Below are 21,662 nucleotides of genomic sequence, written 5' to 3'. Positions count from 1 at the left end.
TAAACTGCCTCTCACTGCACCGGACTGGTGCAGCAGCAGCTTGCTCACCTGGAAGGCACAGCCAACACAGCCCTGGAATATTTAACACTCCAGTGACTGACTGGAGCCGACCTGGAACTGCTGGATAAGCTGAGCCCCAAACAAACAGCTGTGCCACCCAGTACAGTGGTCTGTAACGGGGTTTCAGACCCCAAAGCCAAATTCCATCAATTCATCTTTTGAAATTCCTGTTGATCTGGGGAAAAGGAGCCAATTGCACCAATAAAGTGAAACAAAGCCCCTCAACAAGTACCCCACTGGTCAAACAGTCGGCTCTCCAGTCAACAGAAACGGAATTTAGATGGATGACTTGAAAAAACTGAAGAGTGCACGGTCAAAAGCACAGGCCTCATTGACCAGAAAAGGAAATGCTCTGACTACTTATGTGGCGGCTGGACTCCTGGATCCAAGTGATGTTCCAAATGAATGGAGGAGCCTCAAGATGGACTTCTCTAAAGTTGTTGATGCCGGGCTTGTGTACGCCAACGCCCTAAGAGAATCAACGATGAAACGGTCAGAGAGTCTGCAGTGGAGGTCGACAGGCTGACCGCTGAGTGTGAGGCAAAGTTCCTTAAGGTGAAACGAGCCACTCAAGAAGCCTTTTGGAATGGCTATGGCAATGACATGTTCTCTGCCCAGTCTAAAATCGCTGAGTCTGCAGTTACTCAGGCTGAGGAGGACGAAGACAGCCCTCAGCAACCAATCAAGGACCGCAGGCTGAGGAATAAAGGCCTAGACAGAGACGTCGCCGAACTTAGTGACATGCTGGTGGAATGGAAGGAGTTGATTCCTGCCTCTAAGGTAGTGGATCTAAGAATATTCTACCGATCACTGAGTAAGAGGCTCCTGGCTTTGTCAGACAAGCTGGAAGAAGAGGAAAAGGAGGGTCCAAGTGGTGCGACACTGGCTTCCAACATCGGAGCGGCAATGTCCAGCACAATCATTTAGCTTGTAGTTGACGTGCACATTCCACCATGATGTCCCTGATCCACTGGTGGAAAGACGCTTTGATCCTCTCCTCTTTCATCTAGAACTGCTTCATGTCATCACAAAGAGGGTACAGCGAGTCCTGAAGAATGAATGTCTCTCTGTTTCTTTGTTTTGTCATATTGTCTCTATGCTGTCATATTATTTGTTATTTAATTTTTTTTGTTCTTTTGACTTCAAGACGGCGCCCCAAGAGTGGCTGCCTTTTGTTTTTGTACTTTCATTCCTTTCATCACTTTGCTGCTGTGAAATGTAAATTTCTCCACTGTGAGACTAATAAAGGCAAATCCAATCCAATCCAATCCAATCCAAAGCACCCATTCTCTCCCAGATGAGCCTGTGGAACCAAAGCCTGAACCTAACACCAAGAAAGTGCTAACCTCCAACCTTGGAATGGGAATTTCCAACACAATCACCCAGCCTTTCTCATCACAAATCAGCCTCAGAAGTGTGCAGCAAGGAGCATTTGATTTCAAGCCTCAAATCAGCCTTGAAAGAGCGCGGCTACCCACTTTCTCCGGCGATATGAGGGACTACTACAGGTGGAGGGCCGAATGGGTGGACCTGCAGCAACTAGGCAACCCACAGGGAGCAGAAGCTGTGAGAAAGTTTCACTTAGTAAGCAGCCTGCATGAGAAGGTCAAAAGGGAACTTGTTCTTTCCAGCTGTTGTTCCGCAGATGACGTGTTCAGACTGCTGGATAACAACTATGGGAACAAGCAGAAGATTGTCTGGCTAATCACCAATGAAGTCCAGGCTCTCCCCTCTCTTAAAGGCAACAACCCCAGGAAAACCATTGAACTGATTCAGGCAGTGGAAAGAGCGCTTTGCAGCCTTCAGATCCTTGGAGAAGAGGATGCCGTAAAGAATCGAGTGGTCTGCCAGTCTCTGGAGAGCAAGCTTCCCAGCACACTGAAAAAGGAGTGGATTGTGCATAAAACTAACCCTGCTAACGGATTCTCTCCATCAAACCACTTTGACTGCCTCCTTGACTTCCTAAAGAAACAGGAAGCAATCCTGGAAGAATTGGACCAATTAGAGCCCACCTCAATAGAAAAAGATGCAGTGGAGAAAAGTTCACCAGTCGTGAAAGTGAAGAAAGCCTCCACTAAATCTGCTGCAGGTCAAAAGGACGATCCGACTAGCTGCACTGTGTGTGGCGACAATGTGCATGCTGACAGGCTATTTGTGTGCAAAACATTCAAGGAACAAGACCTTGCTGGAAAAAGGCTCATCTGAGGAAGATTGGGTCATGCCTCAAATGCTTGCAGCCTCACACCATGGATGGCAAAGGTTGTACCTCCAAATTCCTCTGCACAAAACCAGTCTGTCGTGGAGCACGGGTTTCGGACCACAACTATCTCCTCTATCCCATCACCAAAAAGAGAGTGTGAGAATCACAGCAGCAAACAAGCTGGAGGAAAGAGTATTGGCTTGAGTTTCTGGCGGAGCTCACACCAGAACAAAGAGAAAAGTGCAAGAAGGTATTCTCGAACAAAGTCTCATCAACTGTATGCACCAATGCCGGAGATGGACTGAAGGAATACCCAGTAGTTATGATGCTGCTGAAAGCAACAACAAACTCGGGCTGTCTATTGGACCCTCATCGACCTCGCTTCTGAAACAAACTACATTACTTATGTAGCAGCCAACCGTCTTGGTCTGTCAGGTGAGAACATTAAGCTGATCATCCATGGGGTTGGGGGCATGAGTAAGACAGTTGTGACAAAGAGATATTCCCTACGCCTGAGGGTGAAAACCCGAGGGAAAAGTGGATGAACATAAGATTCTCTTCTATGGCCTACATAACATTGCTGAGGTTAATCAGCCTGTCTCACCCAGGCAATTGCAAAAATTCTTCCGTTGCCACTGATGAACTAGTACGGCCAAAGAAAATAGACCTCCTGATCAGTCACCGCGAGGGTCAACTTGTTCCCCAGCCAACCAAGATTGTGGGGGACCTCGTGCTCTGGGATGGCCCACTGGGCAAGACTGTTGGAGGAACCCACCCCAACCTGATTGAGGGTATCGACTTGGCTGTGTACCGCTCGGACACTCACTTTGCAAGGACTATGAGGTCTGCCTCGATGGCATGTAAAGAGACAGTCTTTGTCCAAACAGCGGAGGAGAGAGCACTTGCCCAAAGCCTCACAGCTACAAACAAGGAGGTCCTCGAATGGTTCAAGTGGGACAACATTGGACCAGCCCGTATTCCCCTATGTTGTGGCTGCAAGTGCAGCAAGTGTTCCCCAGGAGGGAAGGAAAGGACTCTCAGGGAAGAAAAGGACCTGGAGAAGATAAAGGATTGCCTCACTTGCGTGTTGGCTGACAAACACAGTCATTCCCCCCACTGGGACGCAGCATATCCTTGGAAGGGTGCCCAAGCAACACTGCCAGAAAACCGTCAAGCAGTTGAGGCGACCTTCAGGAACACTGAAAGACGTCTGGAGAAGGAACCTGTATGGAAAGCCGCATATAAAGAACAAATTCATGAAATAGTTGCCAGAGGAGCTGCTGTCAAACTCTTTCAGGAGGAAATTGATAGCTGCACTGGACCAACACGGTATATAAGTCATCTGGTTGCACCTGATCCTCACTCCACTTCAACCACTGTGAGAATAGTGTGGAACAACAGCCAAGAATTCCGAGGGATGAGAACCAACAATTTCCTGTACAAGGGCCCCGATGTTCTCAACCCAATACGGAAAGAGCTTCTGAGGTTCAGGATTGGACAACACGCTGCACTGGGAGATGTCGAAAAAATGTGTAACTCAGTGTGGCTAAAGGAAAAGGAAGTCCACCTACACCGCTTTCTCTGGAGAGACCACCCAGAAGATGAAATGGAGGTCTTCGCAGTTGTCAGGGAAAACATCGGTGAAAAGCCAGCTGGTTGTATCGCCCAAGTCACCATGAGAGAAATGGCCAACCTTCCCCAGTTTGACATGGTTGAAGAATGCCGCGTTCTAACTGAGGATAGCTACGTGGATGACATCTTGACATCATATGATGACCTTGAAACCCTACAAAAAATCACCAGAGGGGTGGAGGGCATTCTGAAAGCGGGGGGGTTCTTCCTCAAGCCATGGGTCCTGTCACACCAAAGTGGGAAGAGTAGTCCACCTGCTGACATCGGGGCCAAAACAACAACTCCCAGGACCTTCGTGCTGCCAAACCAAATGAAGGATGATGAGAACAAAGCGCTGGGTGTTGGCTACGAACCCGAGACAGACAAGCTTCGGGTGATAACCTCCATCAACTTTGCCAAGAAAAGTGGGAAAGTGAGAATGTGCCCACAGATTATGAGCGATTTTCCACCAGAGCGCTCACAGCGTGCCAATCCATTTGAATACACCACACTTGACCTCTTTGGTCCTTTCGAAATCAGGGATGCCATCAAGAAAAGAACCAGAAAGGTCTGGGGCATAGTGTTCTGCTGCATGGCATCAAGAGCAGTTCATGCAGACCTTGTTGCCGACCAATCATCTTCGTAGCCCTGAGAGGCCATCCAAAAAGACTCTGGGCTCACCAAGGAAAAAATTTCCTTGGAGCTAAACCTGCCTTGAATGAAGTGCACAAGCACCTGGCTAGCCTGCAGGAAGCTTCCATCCAGAACAAAGCTGCAGAGAATGGAACAGAGTGGTCATGGGAGTTCCACCCGGCTGACGCACCTCATCGCAACGGACCTGCTGAAGCCACAGTCAAGCTCTTAAAGAGAGCCCTTGATAGAGTGTTTTATGCACATTAGTAAACATATTATGTTATTTCATGTTTAGCTTAGTACACATTATGTTTATTGCACGTTTAATTTCAGTCTAATAGCATTATCAATCTTATTAGTTCAATAGTCATTGCAAAGAAGCAACAGCTCCAACTTCAATCTAAGACCCTCCCAACACTGAGTTGTCCGTAGCTGATTGGACAACAGATCACTGCTGTGGACATTCAAAAACTTGTCAGAGCGGGAGCTCGCTCTTTTTGTTTCCTATCTTTGTCCGTGTGCTCATGTCTTCGCCCCTACTTAGACGAGAGGTGCTTTTTCTGTCTCATTAGAATAAAGTAGTTTTTTGTTCACCATCTATCGTCGTTACTGATATTTTTATCACTGAACTTCTTTGAAAACCGAACCAGAAAAGAAGCAAGAATTTAAACCGAACATTAATTGGTGCCAAAACCCGATGCCAGTCTGCCAGCCTTAACGTGACGAGTGCCACCTGTGTGCCCGGTCAAGGTTCGGCCCGTTTTAAAATTCAACGGGAGACGACGCGTGGGGACGCGCGGCGAACCTGCTCCTTGGCTGGCGCTAACCTACGGAAGAAACGAAGATTTTTTCGCTCTTCGCTGAAGCCTGCTTGTGAGTCCGCACGAGAGACGGAAAGAATATCACTCCTTTCCGGTGGCTGTGGGGCTCCTAACGTTCTGGCTGGAGGACAAAACGGCAGTTTTCAAAAGTTCACTAGGTGAGTAACGCGCTAGCTAGCAGCCATTATTTGAATGTATTGTGAGACTTCTCCTGGCCAGAGGTAGACTTTTCCACTCGACCCACGTACCAACCGGAGTAACGCAATTTTCGTTAGGCGAGGTGGCCAAATGAGAATCCGTATACCGGCGGAGATAGTGCATATAGATGTGCACGCGACATATTTGATGTTTTTATAAGCTAAATGTGTCTGGTTTGGGTTCCACACGCCGACTTGTGATTCGGAAGTTTTCCAGCGAAAAAAAATTATCACAAGGTGGTGATAATCTGGAATTCAGTTTGTATGAGGGCCGCTTTAATTCTGAAAAGCGGATGTTATAATAAGCAGCTGCTACGGTGCTGGGTCCTGGAAGGAAAATAAAAAATACATTTTTAAAATGGTTTGTTCTATGCTAGAATAGTGACACAGAAAGGGTTCTTTGTCTCAGAGAGGAAAAAAAGGTGGGGGCGAAATCATTTGAGCCGTTAGTGCGTGCCAGAGAGTGTGTGTGTGTGTGTGTGTGTGTGTGTGTGTGTGTGTGTGTGTGTGTGTGTGTGTGTGTGTGTGCGTGCTTAAGTGCATTCCTTGTGTGTGCGTGAACGCGCATCGTGACTGAGGATTGGCGCGAATCACGCCCTTTGTTCTTGGGTTTGAATCAACATCATGGGGTGTGCCTCTTTTCTGAGTGATAGTCACTGAAGGAATTTGTTTGTTGTAAAATTGAAAATGGGTGCTATTTTTTCTAAAAAGACTCCAATTCATCGGGACGTCGAATTTGTTTCCAGGAAGCGAACTTTATTGCAAGAAGTGGATGGAACATGGTGAATATTCTGGTGCTTTGCAAGTTCAGCCATTGGACAAGATTATGTTTCAGTTGAAGAGGCCTCTGCGGTTGGCAGATCTCTCCAAAAGATCCGTGATGAGAGTTTAGCTTGTGATAGATGACTTATACAAGCGCGAATCAGAGAGCATGAATTGGAAGTGAAACGAATTAAAACAGATGGCAGATCGGATGCAGTCATTGATCCAAACTGCAGAACACCCCCATAGGAGACCATGAGGAGGGGCTGTGGGCTGTCCCTAGGCGAGCGCCTCAGACCCCCCCCTCCTCCTCCTCCTTCTACTGTTCAACCCCTGTGGGGCGGGTGGCCCCCCCTGTGATGACTCCAAATGTCTGTTGTATCCGCTTGAAGAATTGAATGAAATTAAAATGAATAATGAAAGTGATTGTGAAGCTTTTCCACCCTTTCATGTGGCTAATTCTTCAAGCATACAGGACTAAACCATCGTGGTGTGACAGTGATGTCGCTGAAGCATGCAAAGGACTAGGTGATTTTGTTGAGAAGGTGGAAAGTTGGACTGAGAATTTTGAGGAATTGTGTGCTTCTTATCAGTTGAATGGACAAGAAACGCTGAAGGTTCTCAGGAGATGCTTGGGACATCATTGGAATCGGGTGAAAAGGTGTTATTCTGGGAAAACATCGACGGGAACAAAAATGACGTATGAGGAGGTGATAACCCAACGAAGATTGGTTTGTGAGAACAACCGGAGATTATGGAAAAAAATCCATCGGACTATGAAATTCAACATGAAAAAATAAAGAAAAAAATGGGATACATGTAAAGATATACTGAAAGGACGCTTTCAGTGTGTTTTTCTGACACCCCAACTGTATTATTTTCTGACATGATGAGGTTTTCAATTTAAATTTCTCCACTGTGAGACTAATAAAGGCATATCCAATATCCAATATCCAATATCCAATTCCATATATGTTGAGCAATTCAAGCAGATTGGAAAGAATGAAAAAGCTATGTCTTCAAAGATGGCCGCTGAAGAAGTACCTCCTGCCTTAGAAGGACAAAGGAGCTCATGTTCTTAAAATCGCCATTGCTGAGACAGAGAATTAACCGATGCAGTAGGCGGGGCGAGCTGTGGAATGGGGAATTTGACCTTGGGAGTCAGAGGTCAAAGGGGTGGGGAGGATCTTCGCGCGGGGTCCACTCCACCACTTCCTCGAGAAGGCTGCCCTCTCTTGTTCCCCCACATTCACTCTTCCCCCCCTTACTGCTTTATGTAGACCAGATGTGGGTCAGGATGAGAATAGATTGGAACACACGTCCCCTACTGGGGACACTCAGTCGTTACACCAAATTTTTTCTCACAAGAAATGTCTTCATGTATTGCTGACCTTAAAAAATTCGGTGACTTCTCAAATTCTATTATACATTGACAACATCTTAATTGCTTCACCGACTGAAGATGAGAACAAGACTGTGTCAATAGCTTTGTTCCAATATTTAGCGAATACAGGTAACAAAGCTTCTTTGGATAAATTACAGTTTTCCAAAAAGACGTTGAACTTCTAAAGAAAAAGGATGATGACATTTCTACAACCTGATTTGGATGACTTACCTTTATCTGGCAGCATCCACACTGAAAGTATTGCTGATGGTTCATTACCAAAAACGTATTCAACACAAACAACAGAAATTGTTGCAATGACTGAAGCGTAAATGGATAGAAGGAAAGATTGTTGAACATACAGATTTAGTGAGAGGCTTATTGAAGGCTAGCCACCTTCCAAAAAGTGTAGCTGTATGCAAATGTGCAGCGCACACGAGGGCTAAAGACAGAATTAGCACAGGTAATGCTAGATCAGATGCAGTCGCCAAGAAGGCTGCTCAGACTACTTTCAATTTGGTAAATCAAGAAATGCGTGAATTAGCGCCTACACAAGTTTTGAAGGACATGCAAGCGTTAGCTACAAAATCCGAAAAAGATTTGTGGCTTGCCGATGGTGCTAAGCTCGTTGATGAGCTGTATAAAATAGACAACAAACCATGTTTACCGAGAAACATGTTCCCTATGGTGGCTCGATTGAGCCATGGTAGTTCACATGTATCAACAGCGGGCATGGTGTTTATAGCAGGGAAAGTATTCCATTTAAGCAGAGGTTTCAATTCGTATGCAAAAAAAACTTTTGTCGGAGTTGTTTGATTTGCTGTAAACACAATCCACAAGGTAACATGCGACCAAAAAGAGGAACATTTCCACAGGGCTCACACCCCTTTGAAGTGGTCCACATGGATTTCATTGAACTAAGCACAAGTAATTCTTATAAGTACTGTTTGGTGTTAATCGATTAATTCACCAGATGGGGGAAATTGTGCCCAAAGAAATCCGATACATCATCCGTTGCGAAAGCGTTATGCAAACATATGCCAGAACATGGCATACCAAGAATAATTTGGAGTGATAATGGTCATTAACATTTTGTTAATGACGTAATAACCAAAATTTCTGAACATTTAGGTATTAAATTAAAGAACCACTGTGCATATCATCCACGGAGTGCAAGATTAGTTGAAAGAACGAATGGTACGATAAAAATCGACTCAGAAAAACGATGGAGGCAACAGTCAAATTATGGCCTGAACGTCTATTTCTGATTAAATTATGTATATATGAAAATAATGCCCACTAATAATGGCTTAACGCCCTTTGAGATATTGCAATGGAAGACCATTCTTCCTCCCATTATGGGAAGGTGAACTTTGGGCAAAAGAATGAATCAGATCCAAGCGTTTTGTTGGCAAAATCGTGTAAAATTTTTACAACAACAAAGAGGTCCACAGCACGTGTACTGCCGCAGTCCTGTGTTCCCTCCACAGGAACAGAGGTTGCTGTGCCCCGGAGGCAAGGCGCTGATCAAGGTCTGCACCAAAGTCGGAGGGGCCATTCACCGTGCTGATCAAGATCGCCGAAAGAACCACCTGGGTGCATCAAAGCCACTGCAAGATCGCTCACCAACCAGATCCTGAGCAGGTGGAAGAGAGACGGAGCCAAACTACTCAATAGCCATGGGTTTGCACACATCATCTTGCTGTACGAATTCGTGAAGGCAATCCAGATGACGCACATAAAACCTCCCATTCCATCAGTCTGCGAAATTCCACTAATACATCCAACAAATTCAGAAAAGTGCCCTAGCATGGCACATCCTGTAGCCTGCTTGCCACTACAAGATGCAGGAATCATCTCATTTCCCCTTAACATCCTCGTGAACGAAGCACGACAAAATGGAAGTGATTATCCTCATGGTTCTTGGTACGCTCGTATCAAGTCAGGGAAGACTTGGACCACTGGTTGGGACTCCGTTGTGGTCCATTCTGAGCCCAAAACAAAATGGGTTCAAAATAGCTGTGCCCAAGACGCAAAACAATTCGTCAGAAAGATAACTCGAGGCAACTGGTTAGGAACTGGAACTGGCACAATGACAGATATCCAACTCGTTATCGTAACCCACAAGGTTGCAGGATGCATGAACTTGAGACTCTGTCCTGATTTTCGTGAACATCACATTGGTTTTCCCGTAACTATATAATCATGATGTCATCTGTGACATCACCAGTCGTAACATCGCCTTTCCAGCGCAAACCACACATCAAACTGACAGCCTGGATGGAAGCACCTGACAAAAAAGCCCAAAATTCAGGTGTCATGGACGCATTATATCAACCGTTTGCAGGAGAAAAACATGACTGGAATCCATTGTTATCAAACACGTGGTATCGTTATGCTACACTAATTGCTAAACAAAATAGGAAAAGTAATTGCTTCGTTTGTTCCAAAATGCCACATTCGGTGATGCAACAGAGAGTGGTATATCCAAAGGTATTTGGAGATAAAATGGCTCGAGCTGCATATATGTTAATATCTTCGCATAAACCTGATCAACATTTTCCAGTTCTTCGCAATGCTTCGAGAGGAGAGATTGTTCCAAGTTTAGATACCATTTTGGAAACTGAAAATCAGGTTATGACCGAGAGCGGATTGCGATTACCAGTATGCGTTGCAATATACGGTACAGGTCAAAACTTAGGTTTTATAGATGAGGATAGATGTTTATATGTGCTACCGTTTTGCGCTGCACAAACACCAATGTCACCATCTTAGCTATGGTGGGTGACACTTGTTGTACGTACATACCCGAAGAAGCGAATTCCATAAACATGACTGATGCTTTGTCTGTTGTCAGGAATCTCAGAGACGCCATGGCCAAAGATCGACGGACTGATCACCCGTGGATCTTTGACGGGCTCTTTGGGGGCCCTTGGTATCGGACTTTGCTCAGAATTTAGAGTTTATCCCATTCGCAATTGTGATTGTACTTATTTTCTTAGTCATTGGTTGTATTATTCCATGCTTAAGAGCAACACTAATGAATATGATAACTAATTCTCAGGTGAATTACGCAAAGGTTTTGTATCAACAAATGCGTGAAGGGGACCCTGTGTTGTACTTGTCAGAGCGGGAGCTCGCTCTTTTTGTTTCCTATCTTTGTCCGTGTGCTCATGTCTTCGCCCCTACTTAGACGAGAAGTGCTTTTTCTGTCTCATTAGAATAAAGTAGTATTTTGTTCACCATCTATCGTCGTTACTGATATTTTTATCACTGAACTTCTTTGAAAACCGAACCAGGAAAGAAGCAAGAATTTAAACCGAACAGCCATCATGAGCCTCGGTGGAACAGTAGGCTCATTCACCTGGAGCGAACTCCAAACCCTCTTTTATCAGGCAGCGAACCTAACAAATGAAAGGCCAATCGAAGCGAGGGCACAATTGCAAGAGGACTCAGTCGAGTGCATCACACCCACCAGTCTACTCCTCGGACGGACCGGACAAGGGGGTAATACAGGACAAATCGACTTGTGCATCCATCCCAAAGCCATTCAGATCAGCATGGACATGTTCTGGTCAAAATGGTGTGAACTTTCCGGACCAAATCTATTTGTAAGGCCAAAATGGCACCAGACAAAGAGGAACATTGAAGTTGGTGACATTGTGTGGATCCGGCTTGGACGAATACAGGCTGTCGACCCGGACTAGAAAGGGCGTGTTCGAACCACAGATGTGAGGCTATGTACCAGCCTGCCTGCCGACGTCGTTGCCCCCACACCTTCAGGGCTGGTAGGTGCAAGCCTAGCGCTGCCACCAGGTCCCACACTTGCACATTCACGAAGTGAGAAGATGAAAACATGCACATAACCATATCCTAACAGTACACCCGCTCAGTCAAGGTAGGTGCCCGAACATTGACATCGGCATCATCTTCTTTGTGTGCAGTGAATAAGAATGGACTTTTACCTGATGTGAAAAAAAACAATTGTAACATGATACGTCTGTATCTGTAATTATTGTAACATGATTTAATGTGGGGTGACCTATCTGATTCATCAGTCGGTCAAGTGGGAGGTGTTGTGTAAATAGGAAATCACATGTTAAACTTGGCTTTACATGCAGTACAGACTTGAAAGGGTTAATCCGATGAGCCGGTGAGTGGGTGTGGCTGTGGAGTTGCTGTCTGAGAATGCTGTCTGAACCAGGTGGCTCTTGTTAGCCAAGGGAGACACACCGCCGGTGAGTCGACATGTTGCATTTCCACGTTCTACCTTTCTGTTGATTTAAACTAAAATAATAAAAAAATAATAAAAATAATTAAAAAAAAGTAGTGATTCATATATTCATTCATATTCTGTGTTTACATTTGTAGGTTTATGACCTACTCCACTGCTCGTCTACCAAACAAAAAGAACCAATGTATTCAAAACTCAATCAACAATAAATAACGAGAGTGGGTTGAGTTGTATCAGTGTGGTCTCTCTGGGATCCCTTGGGAAAACGTCCCGTGGGAAAACGTGGAAACGTAAATTGACTGAACAATGCCAGTACTGTTTTTGAATGGGAATGGTGCCATTCGACTGTCATGGCTGGATACCAAACGGGCCATTGTGCTTTTTTGCGCCTGTAATAGGCAGCATCTTCACAGCTTTGTACAGTGGGAAGGTCGGTGCTGTTGGACAGTCTGCGGCTGGATGAATGCATGGCTTGAGGAGCCCGCGATAAGAAGAAAGGAGCGTCAGCGCAAAGCACTGATGCGTATGTGGAACTGTCGCGGCTTGGAATTGAAGCGGATTTATGTGGGACAGGAGATGTGAGACAATCTCTTTTCGTCAATGGATGCTACAGCTGCATGTTTGCTTTCAACATTTAGCTTGTAGTCGACGCGCACATTCCACCATGATGTCCCTGACCCACTGGTGAAGAGATGCTTTGAACCTTCTCTTCTTTCATCTGGAACTGCTTCGTGTAACAAAGAGGGTACAGAAAGTGCTCAAGAATGAATGACTCTGTGTCTTTGTGTTGTGACATTGTCTTTGTGTTGTCATATTATTATTATTTTTTTGTTCTTTCCAGCAGCTTATATATTTTGTTTTTCTACTTTCATTCCTTTTATCACTTTGCTGCTGGGAAATGTAAATTTCTCCACTGCCAGACTAATAAAGGCAAATCCAATACAAATCCAATCCTATAATAATAATAATAATCATCATCATCATCATCATCAATTTAATTTGAAAGCGCATTTCATCACACTCAGACACTTTAAATTTTACACTTAATAGTACGAGTACAGTGAGACCTTGGCTTATGAACTTAATTGGTTCCCAGGCAGTGTGTAAGGCGAAAAGTGGGTATCCCCCCAAAAAAAATTCCCATAGGAAACCATTAAAATGAGAATAATCCGTTCCCAGGTCTCCATAAAATATACATTTCAACTAAATAAGCCTTAAAACTACACACAACATACCTTATTCTATGTATAATAAATGTGTTATTGTTGTTACCATATCCGCTAAGAGGCTAAATCAGACGAACGCACACCTTGTTGGTCTTTCTCAATGCTCTCCTTCTTCTACTCGACGGTAATTTTTGTCTTCTTCGGCTGAACACAAGCCCGTGGTGTCCTTTTCAGTCCCAAAAAAAGCAAAAGTACTATCTGTAAAAAACTCATTGGAGGCGATCAACGTATGTGTGTCTCTCTCTCTCCGTCCTCTCTTCCTCTCACCCTCTCTTCCTCTCACTCTCTCTCTCTCACTCTCTCTCTCTCTCTCTCTCTCTCTCTCTCTCTCTCTCTCTCTCTGTCTCTCGCTCGCTCTGGATCGACGAGTGCATTCAGAGAAAGGGGGTGTGGAAAGGCGCTGTTCAGTCATGTGCTTTTGTCACGGTTTGCTAGGTGATGATGGCGGGTGCGGATCCCAAATAGCAGGCAGGAGGGAGCATGAGGTTGTTTGACAAATTGTATTAAAATAAAGGTCACCAGGAACAAAATGTAAAACATCAAAATCATCTGAACGGAAAAAATACAAAGTATCAAAAGTAAAAGTCCGCCAAGGTTAAACAAACACATACACAATGCATGCAGCAAACAAGCAGCAAACAATGAACCGACAACGGATGGTCGTGCCGGGTGTCCTTTTAAGTGACAGTGATTATAACGACCAGCACCTGCGAGGCTGCCGGCAGGGCTGACGTCGCTACCCGTTGGTCGCCAATCTGATCGGGACGACCAGCACCTGTGCAGGTGCAGGCGGGTCCGACAGCGCCCCCCGTTGGTCGCCAACCAGATCATGATAGTACCCCCCCTTCAAGGGGCTGCTTACATAAGTCCCAACAGTCTCCCAAAATGTCCACTCGCCAGGGAACGGTCGGTGGAATGGGCAACCGCTGCCTCCAGCATACGACGGGCGGCGGCCTGATGGGAACGGGACTCGGCCTGGGGTGGACGAAGACACGGCACGGATCGTCGTGGGCGTGAGTGCGATCCTTCTTGCACGTTCACGCGACGGCGCATGGGTCTACGTGGAGGTCGAACTGCCAGGCGCAGAATGGCACCCCGTACGTCCGTATGGGATCAGGTCTCGGCCGGACGCCGACGTGGGCGTGAACTGCCCGGCACCGGGGGAACGAGACCAGTTCAGAGCCGCTCCGGGATCCAGCGGTGAGTGGGGTCTCGGACTGACGTTGACGCGGCCGTTGCACGGCTCGTTGTGGATGAGACTCAATTCGTCATGCACGACGACAGCGTGGCTGGACATGGGCGTGCACTGCCAGTCACCCAGTGTCACCCTGGACGGCCACCTGGAAGGAGGTCTCGGCCGGACGTTTACGTGGACGTGACGGCTTGTCGAGTGACGCAATTCAAACTCGACAAGGCTCGGGCTAACGTGGACGTAGCATTGCCAGGCACAGGGTGGAAATGAGACGGGTCCGATGTACCTGCGGGATCCGATGGTTGGTCGGTTCATTCTGTCACGGTTTGCTAGGTGATGATGGCGGGTGTGGATCCCAAAAAGCAGGCAGGAGGGGGCAGGAGGTTGTTTGACAAATTTTATTAAAATAAAGGTCAGCAGGAACAAAATGTAAAACATCAAAATCATCTGAACGGAGAAAAATACAAAGTATCAAAAGAAGACCAAAAGTAAAAGTCCGCCAAGGTTAAACAAACACATACACAATGCATGCAGCAAACAAGCAGCAAACAATGAACCGACACCGGATGGTCGTGCCGGGTGTCCTTTTAAGTTTCAGTGATTAAACGACCAGCACCTGCGAGGCTGCAGGCAGGGCTGACGTCGCTACCCGTTGGTCGCCAATCTGATCGGGACGACCAGCACCTGTGGAGGTGCAGGCGGGGCAGACAGCGCCCCCCTTTGGTCGCCAACCAGATCATGACAGCTTTAGTGTTCTTCCGCGGAAGATTACTCCGCCCGCCGTGGTGGGGGGTGTGTATCGCGAAAAGTAGTAATCCAAGGTTTAATTTTCATAAATTTAACGTTCGTAAACCGAAAAGTTTGTCAGGCAAGCCGTTCGTAAACCGAGGCCCCACTGTACTACTAATACTAATAGTAATAACAGCGTACAACTTTTACGTTGGGCGGACAACGTTCAAAACGTCTCGGCCAGGGTTACCCGAACTTTCCGAATGAACGTTTGTTTGGCAAGTTGCATACTTGGTACGGCAGCCAATCAGAACCCTGTTTCTTGCTTCAGACTATACCATGACTGTAAAGTGTATTTGAGAGTTTTGAAAGAGCAGTCCACGTGGCTTTTTGCGGACAACGCAATAAACATTGCATTGTGCACCATGACGACAAACGACAACTGTAGCAGAATCTTCAGCAAGGGATGAATTAAGCAATGGAGCATTTGTGGTAGGTACTTCCTTAATGTAAAAAAATCCTTCATACTTCGCAACAATGTTTTTTTTTTTTTGGGCGATTAGTCGTCTTATTGTGTTTCGAGTTGTAAAAAATGGGGCAGGCAACTTTTCAGAGCTGTCTGCACGGGTGTCCGCTAACTTTTTGTCATGAGTTTCAGACAGTGGTAATACTACCACGACCGCCACTACTACTACTACTACTACTACTACTACTACTACTACTACTACTACTACTACTACTGTGTTACTTCCGGGTAGAGTGAATGCTGCCGTGAATGGCTGCCGCTGCTCACCCGCACAAAAAAATCCCTTGAGAGTTTTGAAAGGTGCTTAGAAATTAAATGTATTATTATTAATTATTATTATTATTATTATTATTATTATTATTATTATTATTATTATTAATAATAATAATAATAATAAAAATAATAAAAATAATAAAAATAATAAAAATAATAAAATAATAATAATAATAATAACTACTTTGCATGGCAAAGTTCTCACCTCTAAAACATGTTCTGTTTGCTGTTCACGGTCCAGTTTCCTCGAGGTGGTTGTGATCAGACCTGACAGACAACAAGTGAAAATTATTATTATTATTACATTAAAATGTGACAAAAATGTACATGTACACACAAAAATCCCTGCTAATCATCCAACTCAGTCATAGTTGACTCTATGGTTGCAAATAAGACTCAAAAACAAAACAAGTTAGTGTTTGTCATTGTTTGAAAATGATGAAAGATGAACAATAGACGTTTATTCTGCAGCTTTAATATTCAGTCAAGTAACGGCTGCAAAAGAGGAAAAAAAAGTCACAGCTGTGACATCATATTTCTCAATGATATCAAAACAAAGCATAAATGTGGGAAGATTAAGGTCACTGTGTGTTTTAATCAATGCAAAAGACACACTGCTATAATGATATTAGCTGGATGAGCACAAGTAACAAAAAAATAAAAGAAAAATGTGTGTTTGGTGGATAATTTCTCGGATGTAACAATGATTATTTCCAGTATATTTCATACCATTGGAGAACATGACTGTTGTTATCTAACGTGTATACACACACACACTGAAAATGTCTTTATATAAGGGCCTGTGTGTGTGTGTGTGTGTGTGTGTGTGTGTGTGTGTGTGTGTGTGTGTGTGTGTGTGTGTGTGTGTGTGTGTGTGTGTGTGTGTGTGTGCGCGTGTGTGTGTGTGTGTGTGTGTGTGTGTGTGTGTGTGTGTGTGTGTGTGTGTGTGTGTGTGTGTGTGTGTGTGTGTGTGTGTGTGTGTGTGTGTGTGTGTGTGTGTGTGTGTGTGTGTGTGTGTGTGTGTGGTTTTTTTTATGTGCGTGTGTCTTTTTCATGTCAGATTTCCAAGACTAAATTTACACCCCAAACTTGTTTTAACCATTTTCAAATGTAAATAGAAATCCAAGTGGGATAAGTGCCAATATGGCTCCAATGGAAATGAACAAATGAAAATCCCATTCCTTATTGAAAAAAAGGGCAATCAATGACACATACACTCCTCTCTCCCCAAATAACACATCGGGGTAAAAAAAATGCCAGTAAAAGCTTCGGATAGCGTTTTCAGAGTCTTCAATCATTTGTCTTCATCCTTTTCTAATGTATGTTTAACTTCCATATTCTCGCTGGCCAACAGCACCACATCCGATTCTAAATGGAGATGCACCTTCCTTGTTTCGCATGTAATTTGACCACAAGAGCATACAGATAATGAGAGGTGTCCTGAACATAATAAGAGATAACATTTGAACTGTGTAAAAGGCCGCGGCGGGCCGTGTATGGCACTTCTAGGCCTTCAGTAGTAGCTACGTCTGAATCAGTCCACAGCTGCCACTGTAAAACCGCTCAGCAATCTTCTCCTTGATAAATGTCGTGGCCAAAAATGTTAAAAAACAATTCGTACTTGTTCCACGTGATGCACAACAACTAGAATGACAAAAAAAAAGACAAAAGCTATGAGTGGCAAGGCTGCCCACTCGAGCGCCATCTTGGACTTCTGAATAGGATGAATGTGATTCAAAATGGATGAATGGATATAGATGGATGAAAACCGGATGAAAGTAATCTTGACACATTTACGAAGGAGCAAAGCAAATGATTCCATGATTTGATAACCAAATGAGAAACCGAAAAGAATCAAGTAGGCCAATTTCAGAAGATACAAGTAGGCATTCCTTTCACTTTCAGTCTGTCATTACAGCGATACAGACTTAATTAGTTCCCAGAAAGTGTGTGTAAGGTGAAAGTTCGTCTAACAGACATTTATTCCCCATAAGAAACCATTGAAAATGAGAATAATCCATTCCCAAGTCCCCATAAAGCATAATTTCCTACTAAATAAGCCTTAAAACTCCATAAAATAGACCTTATTTGATGTATAATAAATGTGCTATTGGATTGGAATATGTGCTATTGGATTGTATTGGATCGGAATAAATAAACTATACAGTATAATAAAGTTGTTTTATTGACCTTTATGATGGTCATTGTCAATGGATGACGAACTTCCAGGTTGCCGCTTGATGATAGTGAAGTTGCCGTGCTTTCTCGGCTATAATAACCTCACTCACACTCTCCCCTGCTAGCTGCTTTTTGTTATTCCAAATCAACAGAAGTTTTTCAACATCTTCTATTGCCTGAGACTGTTGCTTAGACAACACAGAAAAACCCTTAGCCACACGTAGCAATTGTCGACTTAGCATACTGGTACTGGGACGCTAAGTCAAACAAACGCACACCTCGTTGGTGTTTTTCGATGATCTCCTTCTTCTGCTCGACCGTCATTTTCTTTTATCTCCTGTTCGGCTTAACACTAGCCTGTGGTGGGGTCTTTTCGCCCCCATAATAGCAAAAGTACTCAACTCGATAACAAACCAAGTTTGCACTGAGTGCACTCAAACAAAATGGGTGTAGAAAACTAGTCCGGGAGCCACGGTGGCGCTGTTCGACCGTGTGGTTTGGTGTTCTACCGCCGAAACTAGTCCGCCAGCCAGTGTGGCGCTCCGTGTGTTTCCCGAAAACCAGTTCGTATGCCAAGGATATATTTTCACGAATTAAATATTTTAAAGATGAAAAGTTCGTAAGCTAAAGGTTTCGTAAGCTGAGGTATTACTGTATTTTGATTCTCAACGATTATCTGCCTGAACTTCATGACATAGTGAGCCAGAAGCAAAAGTGTGTTGACTATTGTTAGGCTATCATAAAACAGCCGACAATGACATTGCCTTTCCTAATGTAGCCACAAGGGGGCACAAGCCAGTGTCTTATTGTGCCGGTCCCAAGCCCGGATAAATACAGAGGGTTGTGTCAGGAAGGGCATCCGACGTAATTTTTTTTGCCAAAACAAATCTGTGAATCAAACCTATGAATCCCATACCGGATCGGTCGAGGCCCGGGTTAACAACGGCCGCCTTTGGTACTGTTGACCTTCAGGGTGCCAGTGGAAAATGGACTAGTGCCTCGACTGGGATCACCACCTTATCGTGGTGAGACACTTTGCGCGTCTCCATGACCCCGAGAGCTATGTCGGCTGGAGTCTTGTACTCCTGGCAGGGTCACCCAAGCCGAACAGGTCGGAGGGAAGAGGCCAGACAAAGAGTGATCCCAAATCCGCACCCGGGGGTAGGCGTAGGCGGAGTCCTACAGATCGGACCACCGGCAGCCCCTTGCAACCGCACTCACCTGAAGGTCGTCTTGAGTCCTCACTCTTGCCACTGGAATACAGTGGGTGCGGCCAAGTATGTGGGGGAAGGAATTGCGCGCCCCGTCCCTCACACTAAATCCACTAGTAGCGCAGGTTCCAGCTTCCACCATATAAGTCCACTGGCGATAGGATAAAGTGACGGGGGCAGGTCATGGATGTGACTGGAAGCTTCTAGCTTGATTCCTACACAGGGGCGGTACAGGATTCATGGTCGTTGCGAAGATGGGTGGAGCAACATTATCCTTCGGCAGCATCCTGTGCGTCTGAGCAGGCCTATTCAGGGTCCGCACTGCTCACCCCTTATAGGGGAAGGGTCTAGAAAAGGTGCCCTAAACATTGCTTGTTGCACCACACCTGGGTGGCCCACCGCAGCCACCAAGGCATCCCCCCTCTGCGGTCGAAAACAAAATATAAATAAATTAATGACTATGAACCTGGCTTCCTGGAATGTTCGCACCCTCCTCGATGCTCGAGACGGGATGGAGAGACCTCGAAGACGAACTGCCCTCATCGCACATGAGCTCAGGAGGTACAACATCGATATTGGCGCACTCAGTGAGACTCGGTTCTCAGGCGAGGATTCACTCACAGAAGTTGGTGAGGGTTACACCTTCTTCTGGAAGGGTCTCCCAGAGAATGAGCGAAGACTACATGGAGTTGGCTTTGCTGTGAAAAGCAGCTTACTCAGTAACATCCCTGAGTCCCCCCAAGGCATCAGTGAACGGCTTATGACCTGGCGTATTCCCCTGGTAAAAGGTCGCTTCGCAACTTTAATCAGCGCCTATGCTCCCACCTTGGATGCTGACGATAACACCAAAGATGCCTTCTACGAGTCCCTGGATGCTACCATATCCAAAATCCCTGCCTCTGATAAACTTGTTCTGATGGGTGACTTCAATGCCCGAGTAGGTACTGATGCCAGGCTCTGGAAACAAGTAATCGGAAGACACGGGACGGGGAAAATAAACAGCAATGGCCTCCGACTCCTCACTCTGTGCTCTGAGCATCAGTTAATTGTAACTAACACCGTCTTTCAACTGAAAAAGAAATACATCACATCATGGATGCACCCCAGGTCCAAACATTGGCACTTACTGGACTACATCATCACAAGGCAACGAGACCAAAATGACGTCTGCATCACACGGGCCATGCGTGGGGCTGAATGCTGGACTGATCATCGACTGATCAAGTCCAGGCTCAAGCTGAGAATTCGACCTCCTCACAAGAAACAGCAACCCCAAAGGCGTCTTAACACCAGGGCCCTGGAGTCCCCAGAGTGTGCAGCCAGCTACCGCAACAAGCTGGCAGAGGGACTTGCCAGCCTGGACAAGGACACCAGTAACGGTGACCTTGATATTGAAAGCAGGTGGAAAAAATTTAGGACAACAATTCATCAAGCTACCTCTGAGACCATCGGCTTCACTCAGAAACGTCATCAAGACTGGTTCGATAACAGCTCAGCTGCCATACAGGAGCTTCTGGAAACCAAGCGCAAAGCCCATACCACACTTCTCTCCAACCCTCATTCTCCACTTCTCCTCTCTCACTACAAGGCCATCCGTGGTGAAACACAGAAACAGCTGAGGATGATGGAGAACAAGTGGTGGCTCAGCAAGGCCCAAGAAATCCAGAGTCATGCAGACATCAACAACACCCACGCCTTCTATGATGCTGTAAAATCCCTGCACGGCCCACGAAGACAACACATTGTCACAGTTAAATCTGCAGACGGTTCTGTACTACTGAAGAACAAACAGCTAATACTTGAGCGCTGGGCAGAGCACTTTGACTCCCTGCTCAACCAAGTAAACCCTTCAGACACATCTGTCCTTGACTCCCTCCCAGAGCTTCCATCAGTTCCCTCCCTTGATGAACCTCCTCAGTTCACAGAGGTCCTCTCTGCAATCCGGAGCCTTAAAAACAACAAAAGCCCTGGCCCTGATGGACTTCCAGCTGAGGTCTTCAAGAGCGGCGGTTACCTCCTGACACGGAAGCTTTACCACCTCATCTGCAACATCTGGCAAAACGGGACACTTCCTCAGGAATTGAAAGACAGCAACATTGCTACCATTTATAAAAGGAAGGGGGACAAGTCAGTCTGTGGCAACTGCTGTGGTATCTCCCTACTTTCTGTTGCTGGCAAGATTCTTGCAAAAGTAATGCTGTTCTGTCTTACATAGCACATTACCGAGGACATCCTCCCAGAGACACAATGCGGTTTCAGGAAGGATCGAAGCACTCTGGACATGATCTTCGCTGCGCGCCAAGTTCAGGAGAAATGCAAGGAACAAAACAAGGACCTCTATATCACCTTCATTGACCTTACAAAGGCATTTGACACAGTTAACCGTGACATTCTCTGGACCATACTGCAGAAATTTGGCGTCCCC

At 45.5% G+C, this 21,662-nt stretch overlaps 1 protein-coding gene across 6 annotated transcripts in view; it reads right to left on the bottom strand.

Annotated features, from left to right (window-relative positions):
- The window catches only part of fat3a (FAT atypical cadherin 3a), a 173,614-nt gene that overhangs the window by 86,208 nt on the left and 65,744 nt on the right, over nucleotides 1-21,662 (bottom strand). For all 6 annotated transcript variants that reach the window (XR_016117097.1, XM_089013079.1, XM_089013080.1 and 3 more), the window contains exon 4: nucleotides 16,054-16,115. Coding sequence is in view for 5 of the 6 variants with exons in the window: in XM_089013079.1 (XP_088869205.1) it covers nucleotides 16,054-16,115 (62 nt within the window). In the remaining variant the exon portion in view is untranslated. The remainder of the gene's footprint in view (nucleotides 1-16,053; nucleotides 16,116-21,662) is intronic.

Source organism: Hippocampus bargibanti, linkage group LG14 (assembly GCF_051943395.1).
Source record: "Hippocampus bargibanti isolate YZ-2025 linkage group LG14, ASM5194339v1, whole genome shotgun sequence".
NCBI classification, from domain to species: Eukaryota; Metazoa; Chordata; class Actinopteri; order Syngnathiformes; family Syngnathidae; genus Hippocampus; species Hippocampus bargibanti.
The sequence above is the reverse complement of the archived record's forward strand: the minus strand, read 5'-3'. Positions and strand labels throughout refer to the sequence as shown.